The 10336-nt window shown below is 25.6% G+C and overlaps 1 protein-coding gene across 1 annotated transcript; it reads right to left on the bottom strand.

Annotated features, from left to right (window-relative positions):
• Positions 1-1271: 1271 nt before the first annotated feature.
• LOC114185995 (methylsterol monooxygenase 1-2-like) lies at positions 1272-6355 on the bottom strand. Its single transcript, XM_028073988.1, has 4 exons — positions 5958-6355; positions 2410-2732; positions 1619-1766; positions 1272-1473 (listed from the first exon to the last, which is right to left on the bottom strand). The coding sequence occupies exons 1-4, from the start codon at positions 6285-6287 to the stop codon at positions 1405-1407; spliced, it is 870 nt and encodes a 289-aa protein (XP_027929789.1). The 5' UTR covers positions 6288-6355; the 3' UTR covers positions 1272-1404.
• Between the last annotated feature and the right edge of the window lie 3981 nt (positions 6356-10336).

Raw genomic sequence — 10336 nt, 5'->3', positions numbered from 1 at the left:
AAACAAAGAAGTAAGGATAATAAGAAAAGTACAAACTCAAAATAATTATGGAGCTAAAATGGTATAAAAATTGGAAATTATACACCTAAATAAAATTTATACAAATTATTATAAAATTTAAAGTGAAAACTTATCTGTGAGTCGTCACTAATATGGTTGGATTGTAAATAAAATATATTCTTAAAATATGTCTAAGCATATTAAGTTAGAGTCAGACTCAAGTATACACCTAAGCAGCATGAATTCAATATCTCTACATATCTAAAGAATTATAATATATAACCATTATAATATGGAAGACAAAAATTATAATTTAACTTGTAAAATGTTAACATTGCAGACCTACGTATTCCCAACTACTAATTAATCTAAAGATTCAACACCATGTAATTTTTCTTTTGAATTGCGATTTAACAAGGTTTATTAAATTTTTAAGCCTTTAAGTTGTTTCGAATAATTTAAAAAAAGAAAAAGAACAATTAATAAGCTTTCATAAGTAAATTAACTTCCTTTTATAGGATTAAATTAAAATATCTAGAGAGGTAGAAAACCTAATAGTAAATAAGTTAGTAATTTTCTTACTGAAAATAAATAAATTATTAATCTACTTAAAGGACAGTATCACTATCATTTATATCAATCAAGACTTAGATTATTCGTTACTAGGATGTTTCTATTAGTTTTATAAACAACATATAAATTTGTGAATAAAAACCTTTTAGCATAAATATAGAAAATAGAAAATCTGAACCATACAATGTAAGTTTCTATGTTGTTAAATATAAATATAACTAAACCAAAACGTTGAAATGCAAATATAATTAATCAATAAATTTGAACATAATACGTAGATAGTTAAGTCTTTTAGATAAAAATTAAGTTATTTATTCCTTAAGTTGGTATAAATTTGATTATATTAGAATGAAGATAAGATTATAATAGGATGTGAACCAATAAACTCGGTTGGATTTGATATGATTTGTCATTTCATAATTTAAAAATAATCTCATTTAACATAAATTGAGAAAAAAATTGCAAATATAAAATGAAAAAAATCTTGAAAATTTTGATAAAAAAATAACATCAATGACTACAAAATATTATTAATATTAATATCTTTTAACTTTTGACAATTATTTAGTATTTAAATATTTGTTGGAATTTGGTAGTAGTATAAAAATTTTATCCAAAAAGGAAATTCAAATTCGATAAATCTAAATTTTCTTATTTAAATTAAACATTTAAAAATAAAATTAATTTAGAATAAAATCAATTTAAAATCAATATATTTAAATATCTTAAAAATTATAAACGTAAGACAAGGTAAGTAATTATTTAAACTTTATTTCTTTATTTATTTGATTATAGAGTCAATCTCAAAGTTGAAAGCATAACACAGCTACTTCATCTTGTCTTGTACATTTTGGTGTAGGTAGAATTTTCCTTCCCCTTCTGTTTTATGTATTGGTATCCCTGAAAAATAAGGTGTAGGACCTATTAGTACAATGATAGTTATCTTTTACCAAAAATATTGAATGTTTCCAATGTTTTATATATAAAAAATAGAATAAAAAATTAACTAATGCTTAAGCCAATTGATTAAAAATATGAAGGTTACCTTATGAGTTCTATAAATGTAGTCACAATAGGTAAATACTGAGGCAAAGTTGCTTTGACTTTTTTCACCAACATAGTGATGATAGTCATGGAATGCTGCTCCTCCATAAAATGGTATAAACTTCGTGCAACTCCAAGGAAAATCATACCTTAACCATGTCATAAGATAAATTAGATTTAAAAATAATTAGTTTGTATATTTTGAACATTATTAAAATAATTTAATGAAGGTTATATTTGTACTTGCATGATGAAAAAGAGTGTGCATAAACAAAATTAACCATGAAAGTCACTAATCGTATTTCTTATTTTTCTTATTTGCATTCTTCTGGTCTAAGTTAGCTCTCTTTCCTGAATAACGTGATTAAAGAATTTTTCAAATTATAGAATTTAAATGTGTTTTTTTAGAAGGTAGCTTTCAAATATGGAAATTTATTCAAAATTGAACGATATAAAAATCAATTTTCCTTTTAAACATGATACTTTTGGTAGTGTAATTTCAGTGTAAAATTTTAAAATGACTTACATATTTTATAATTTGAAATCAACTTTTTAAATTGTACAGATCGAAACAATATTTCAAAAAATAATTCCAATTGTATAATATGAAAGTTTTTTTTTAATTGCATATTGTGCACTTTTAGAGTGATTTTTGAATTCAAAAGCTTATTTCAAATTGGACAAGCTTTCCCGTAATAAGGATAAAATATAAATTTTAACATTTACAAGGTGCAGCAAGAAATAATAAGGGTGTAAAATGAGATATCCTGAAAAAAAAAATTAAAGTTTTACCCGCTATGAGTCTCAATGGCTTCTAGCTGGCGCAAAATGAACCATAACCAATAGGTTGTTATGTGGCCTGGTACTAATATTGGACCAATAAATGCGGGGATACCCAATATGATTATCTCAGCCCAATGTGCATAAGGAGCTGATAGCCCAATTGGTGCCGAATATTCATGATGTAGCTTGTGGATCTTCTCATAGGCCCATTTGCAATGGAGCATCCTGTGAACCCAATAGCCCAAATAATCTTCTATGACAAAGTAAACTAATATCTGCCAAAATAATTCCCAGCCCGATGGCAGTGACAAACCAGTTCTGATCCCAATCCACTGAAAAAAAAAACTTACAATTTCAATCCTTACAGCATTTTAATGTAATTTTTTTACTTTTTAAATTTGTAAATTTAAATTTTTTGATCCAACATAGTATATCATACAAATACTAGCCTATTTTTTAAATCATTAATATTAATATTTAAGCTAAAAAATATTATTTTCATACCTATAGTTACGTCAACATTTCCTATTTTTTACAAAAAATATAAAAAATAAATAGACTAACTGTAAATTAAACTATTATATTTAAAAAATTAAAAACTAAATGTTTGATTAATTTTTTACAAAAAATAAATTTACACTTTTGAAATAACTATGAAAACTAAATGTAAGTTCATTAATATTTATTTGCCAATCAAGCTTTCAAATAAATTAATTAAGTAAATGTTTTAAAAAAATTAAATTAGCAAAAATGTTAGAGGAGACCACATCTCAATCCTTTAAATAAATGAGTACTTTTCCCTGTCTCTTAGAGTGATTGTCAATACCAAACATGATTATGATGTATAACTGAAGCAATGTTATAAAAAAAATACTTTAATTCATTAAAAGAATGATATATTTGAGTTAAGTTTATTTAAGTCACTGTATAAATAAAACATAGGCTCACATGTCCTGCTTTATATTTTTTAAGATCGAACTGTTAACTATTGCAGATCATATTGTAAACTGAAATTAATAAAATTACAATGCCAATTATATTTTTCTTCTTCTTTAGGCAATGAAAGGTTAGACCATTTTCTGACAAATGTATAAAATTTTATTATTTTATTATTTTTCAATAAAGCTTTTTTTATACAACAAATTATAATTATTTTATACAATTCAAAGTTCGATTTAATTGCCAAATAAAGTATACCTACCACTCTGTTTCACATGTCCCGATTTAAACTATAAAGTACCATGGAGTTTGCCACCTTTAGTAAGTTGATATTATTATATATTATTATGTTGGTTTCACTTTGGTACAACAATATTCAATGTTGATAATTTGATATATTTTTTAAAAATGGTTAATATTATTTTTTTCATTAAATTGATAATGATAATATTGAATCAATAATATACAGTATAAAAATAACAAATGATACATTTTATCAACCGTAACATGACTATAAATTTAACAACAACAAAATTATCCATTTTTTTTTAAATATGAAATCAAACTGAAATCATTCAAATTAGAGAGATGAAATTTAAAAAATATATATATAATAATGAAATAGAAAAGGTTATTTAACCCTTTTTTTTAAAATAAGAATATTATCAACTTCAATGTAATATTAATTTGCCTTTAAATTAATTATCTCAGCTGTCTTAATATAATAAAATTGATTAAAAAGTGATGTATTTATTGTTTATTTTTAATTTATGAAAAAACTTTTAGTTACTATCATTTTAGAATGTATATACATATAGATCTTTAAGGAATGAGTAGGGCACTGTCCTTGACTTATGATTTTATTGAAATTTATTGAGACCACATGGGATTCGCCCCTACACCTAGATAAAGATGTTTTTGTCTTATTCACTAAAATGTCTTCATTATTAATTTAGTATAACAAAAAATAAAAAACTGTGTTCATCTGAACTTTTTAAATAGGAAGATGAGTCGGATACAGTATTGCAACCAAAGACATTAGTTATAATTTTTTAAAAGAAAAATCATTAAATGAAGTAAAAAATAAAAAAATTATTATATTTAAGGAAAAAAAGCTTACACTAAATTACATTATTTTTTTTTCTTAAAAAAAATGAGAACGGAAGTAGTTTCCAAAAAAATATGAAGAGATTTGATGAGTAAACTATCACAAAATTATTAAATATTCATACAATTTATCTGGTGGAACAATCCTATTCATGTGTTGGAATATTAACTAGCATCTAATTGTCGGAGCATTGATCAATTGTACGTACTAATGTTCCTACAATTATATATCTCCTTCAAAACCTGAAAAATAAATTACAATACTCAAACACGAATTATACACGAAATTATTTTGAAAGGTTAAAATATTAATGAAGATGTTAAGTAACAGTCTCCTCCTTAACTCCTTAATAGTTGTCTACCGAAAATTGAACTTGTAACTTTGATTTTGATATCAATTGTTAAGATCGAGCGCTTACCATTAGGTCAAAAGTTATAATCATTAGTCAGGATGCAACTCTTTTTACTTAAGAATATAATAATTCAAGTACCACGATTCGGTTATGACTTAACCCACTTGACTCCATTACAGGACAATTGATACCACATGCAATAATCAATAGAGTCTTATAATTTGCCTCAAACTTTAATATGCGTTACTTCCAGATTAGGAGAACAAAAACTTCACAAATTCACAATCTATGGCTAAATATTTTACTTGTTGCACCTTATAATCTAATAATTTAATTGTTAAATATATTTAACTTTTAAAGTGTTATTAGCCTAAGAGTCCATTCACTGTATTTATAGTGTTCTATATATTAGAAAATATTCAAATCATCTATTGTTTTGTGAATGTTCTAAATTTAAGATTGGTAGGTTGTAATTATTATTTTAATAATTATGTAAACTATATATTTATGGTCGATTCAATTATAATTCATCAACATGTACTATATGCTAGGTCTTTTAAATTTAATGATTAAATTTAAGATTGTATTCAGTGTATTTATTATTTCTGTCCTTATCTAACTTATCTAATTAAAGATCCAACTCATCTGGTGGTTGTTTTAATGTTCTAAAACTAAGATTGTAATAATTATTTGAATAATTTTGTGATATTTGTTGATGGTCGGACTGTACTTTAATATAATAAAGTGAGTTTAATTGATAAATGGATTAAAATATATTTATATAATTAAAAAAAAGTTTAAACCTAATTTATCACAAAACTTATTTTGTAAAGTAAAAGTTGTATAATATAAAATTTTCTATTCTGAAGCGAAATTTTTAACTGAAAGATAACCGTAAAATCAACGAGACCCGAGTTTAATTTCATAAGATATTGACATTATTTTTAACCCAAAATCATAATGTAATGAGTTTATAGATTTTCATTCTTATATGGTATTCAATTATCTCATCTTTACTCAACATGAAACTTAGACTCATATTTTTAAATTTTCAACACAAACACTATTATATAATGATTTTTAAGTAATTAAATGAAAAAAATATATATATATATATACTAACATGATAAACATTAGACTCGAAAAGAAAGGACTTACCTTTATGGTGGGATAAGAAATGATCTGAAGTGGAGTAACTGCAATGACAAAGGTGTGCAAGACATCTTTGTAACATTTGAACATTTCCCAGAATGTTCTCTTAACCTTTGGCTGAATCTTGTGTTTGTGTATTTTCTGGTTCCCACTAAGCTCCATCAATAGGAATGGAACAGGAGCAATAGAATAAAAGAGGAACAAGAATAGAGAGTTGTGGCAATGGAGCAGAAAATCAGGTTTGTCTGCAGAATATTTGAACCATATTGTCTCAGGAAGGGTTAGTCCTCTTCCTAGGGCAGCTTGTGCCTCTTGAAGGGTATGGTAAGGAAGCATTGTGAATATTGGTGAATACTGAGAAAGAGAAAGAGGAAGAAGAAGAGATATATAGATTCAAGTTTCGGGTCATCTCACAACAAATGCTATAACATCATGCCATGTGTTTCATATTATATGTGAAATCAATGACTAAGCTTATTCTGTTGAAAATGACCTCGTGCAAGAGAAATCTTTAGACGTAATTAATGACTACTTTTAGTGATATGTAAAATGTCTTAACCTTTTTTGTTGTATTTATTTATTACTTGTTTAGCGGAATATGTCCATCAACTTTTTTTTTATATTATCACATTTTTTTTTTTAACCAGGTTGGTATACATTATTTATGGTTGAAAATATAAGAGACATTGAGAGCACGTTGCATAGGTATTTCATTTCCTTTTTAATATGATTCATTTTATACTCGATTTGGTGGTTTGTTTCCATAAAAAAATAAATGTTGCTACTCCTGTTGGTTAAAGAATAATAAATAAAACATTACTTTTGAAATATTATATTATTGATATATGACCAGTATCATCTTTATGGAGAATTAACTTTTTGGTATATACATATCTTTTTAAATTTTTTTAGCAAGTAAATTTTCTAAAATAAAATAATTATCTTATCAATTTTAATATTTGAGTGATTTTTTATTTGCTTTTTTATTTGATAATTATTTTATTTGAATTTTTTTTAATTAATTATTTTTAAAATAAAATATTGTTATAATAAATAAATATTTATAAAATAAATAAAAATTGTCTATAATAAAATTGTAAAAATTATTTTTATTTTTTTTTAAAACTATAACTATTATTTTTTATTAATAAAAAAATGAAAAAAAAATGCACACATGTGTTTTCACTTATAACATCTATAAAAGTTTTATATGTAATGAGCAAAGTTTTGTTTACAAAAACAATGAGAATAAATTAATTTGATTTTTTTTTTAACTATGACATTCATACAAATTATTTATCGGCACAACGTAATAATGATTAATAAAATTTGGAATCCATTTTCTTATTTATCATATTCATATTTAAGGAGTGACTTGAGTGAAAGTAGCATGATAATAAATATTTCACATTTTCCTACACCTCTTCATCTTTATCACAACTACCATTGTCATTAATATCTTTATTGTCATTAATTATCATTATTTTCACTATCTATTAACTCTATTAACATTATTATTGTCACCGATTCATCTCTACTATCATAGTCATCATCATAATATTGTTATTACATTATGACAACCAATTCCGTACTTTTTTTGGTCAAAAACTTTTATTACCGTTATTATTATATTTACAATTAAGTTTTTATCATAATAATTGTAGTGTCAATGCTAGCTCTTGTAATATCAAGAGAATGAGTAGTTACAGTAGTTAACAGGTATATGGAGAATATTCGTTATCCCTCAATCATGTAATTTTTCTATTTTTATATTAAAAATGTATCAAAATTAATACTATTGATGTTGAATGAGTGGCATTATTGGAGGTGGAGAAGAGAGAATGGAGAAATATTAATTGTAATTAAATTGAAAATGGGAGAGGTGATGGTTGCATATATGTTTTCATTGATAATCTGAAGATGGATGCCTGGAGAGTCTGAATGAGTAGTTAATAGGGTCATTTTTCCAAGACAATGGGATAATCTGCAGAAGTGCAGAAGCAGTTAATGCAGTTAAGTATATAAACCATACGTGTTTGTCCCCTTGAGTGCATGGTCTTGCATGCTGCAATCAAGTGTCGGCGGAAAGAGACAAAAACTGGGACAATTCCTGGATTGAAAGGAACCTAACATAAATATAATTATTAATTTAGCTTTTTAATATTTTATTTACTTTGGCTATTTTATTATTGATCCAAGTTTTCTAATTTTCGAAAAGAGTTCAATTTAGTATTTTTTTTAAGTTGGAATTAATATTTTGTACAGAACACGCGTTCATTGTGAATTTTTTTATCTTTTTTATATTTTTAATTTTTTTCTAAAAATTTATAAATTGTCATGTGTCATGTTACCATCATGTTATATGATAGTTTATCGTCGTAATACGTGACAGTGGTAATAATAATTTTTAATTTAGTCTCCTATTTAAATTTTTTGTTCAATTTAGTGCTCCTATTTATTAAAACGATTCAATTTTAGCCTTTCCAATTTAAGATCAAATTAATAAATAAGTTTAATTATAACTTATATATACATGTTAAAATGTATATTTTTTTTTAATTTATACATCAAATCACTATACCTAAATATTCAAATTATTTTAATTTTTACAAGTGTAAAAAAGTACAAAAGTAAAAATGTAAAAAATAGAATAACTTTAGTATTTAGGTGGAGTGATTTAATGTATATATTCAAAAAAATATTGTAATATGTATATATAAGTTGTAATTAAGCTTATTTAATAATTTGGTTTCAAATTGGAGAGGAACAAATTTGATCGTTTTAAAAAATATGGGTACTAACTTGAATAAAAAATGTAAATAGGGGATTAAATTAAAAACAATTGTTACCACTGCCACGTGTCAAGACCGTAAACTGTCACATCACACGACAGTAACTTGACACATGGCAGTTTATACTTTTTTAGAAAAAAAATTAAGAAATTTCAGGGCTTGACACGTGTCCTATATGAACACGGTGTTAACTCCAACTTAACGGAGATAACCAAATTGAATTTTTCTAAATAATTGAGAGACTAAAATGAACAAATCAATAATAAGGGGACCAAATTGAACCAAACAAAAAAATTAGGGGACTAAATCAATAATATACCTTTAAAATAATATTTGTAAGTAAGGTAGCCAAAAGAATGCACTTACACATAAAATAAACTTGCTATAAGAAGTCTTTCTTGTCTTTCTTGGGTCTATTGAAACCCTACAATCAATAGGGTCTTGAGGTGGAGTATGGAATTTGTAAGAATCTAATGATGTCATGTCTCTTGGTAAAGAAAATTAAATATTTGGTAATGAGGATAAAAAAATATGAAAATATAAAAGCTTATAAGTTATTTCTTTTTATTGTGGAATGTTGTATTCTAAGTTTTTTAATCATAAGTAGACAAATATAATAACCAGATTTATATTTATCGTGGAGTATTGCCTTATATGAGGAGGTGGAGCTTACGAAGGACCAACAATGGTTATGTTTGCTTCTAGCTAAGACAAAGCATTAAGATGCCTCTGTGGAGTTGCTTTAGAGACCTCCTTAAAGGCTTCCAAATGCTGCAAGTATAGATTGTGTTGTTAGACCATAGAGGCATGTTGTTGTTGCATCGTTCCAACCATAGCTTCAGTTGCCCGCACAATATTAGAAGTTTGAGGTTGAAGGGGGAGGAGGTGGTCTAGGTGCCATAACTCTACTTACAAAGGAAATGACCATCAGTTCAGTCCAAAGAAATTGGTATAACCAACTGGAAACAACACACAAAGGAAGCTAAGCATGCCTAAACCTTCATATCCTAAAGGAACTATTGTTCTGATACAAACAATGTAAATAACCTATTACAGTAATCCAAAAGGTACACTGAATATATATATATATATATATATATATATATATATATATATATATATATATATATATATATATATATATATATATATATATATATATATATTTCACTCTTATTGTATTCAAGATCTTAAAAGGTTAAAAAATTCATCCTTGCACCAATCATGCTACAACTTCCTCATCTGCTCACACCAATCAGGTGATCATTGCAAATAAGAATAAAACACAAGACAAAACAAAATAGAAAGAAGTGATACAAATACATTTAAGAATCCAATAATTTAAGTCATACATAATTCAATCATCCTATTTCATACAAATACCTAAAACTATGACTCAATTATCCGGATACTTGCATTGATATTGGATCCTAGTAAGTTGTGCAGTTATAGTGGCATCCAATGCTCTGCAAAGCGATAGACAAAGAGTTATACCATACACAAGGTTAGTCCATTAACGCCTTTGGTCAGGTAAAATCCCTAGACTAGGACTTATTGCTCTTCTCACCGCATACATCATTCTTCTATACTTGA

This window comes from Vigna unguiculata, chromosome 5, assembly GCF_004118075.2.
Source record: "Vigna unguiculata cultivar IT97K-499-35 chromosome 5, ASM411807v1, whole genome shotgun sequence".
NCBI classification, from domain to species: domain Eukaryota; kingdom Viridiplantae; phylum Streptophyta; class Magnoliopsida; order Fabales; family Fabaceae; genus Vigna; species Vigna unguiculata.
The sequence above is the reverse complement of the archived record's forward strand: the minus strand, read 5'-3'. Positions and strand labels throughout refer to the sequence as shown.

What these genes read in the sequence shown, in the direction of transcription:
- LOC114185995 (XM_028073988.1), bottom strand. Translation starts at nt 6,287, where the DNA reads ATGCTTCCTTACCATACCCTTCAAGAGGCACAAGCTGCCCTAGGAAGA. An exon ending in TTTCTTATCCCACCATAAAG is followed by an intron (nt 2,733 to 5,957) that starts GTAAGTCCTTTC and finishes TTTTTTTTTCAG; the next exon opens with TGGATTGGGATCAGAACTGG. An exon ending in GCCATTGAGACTCATAGCGG is followed by an intron (nt 1,767 to 2,409) that starts GTAAAACTTTAA and finishes GACATGGTTAAG; the next exon opens with GTATGATTTTCCTTGGAGTT.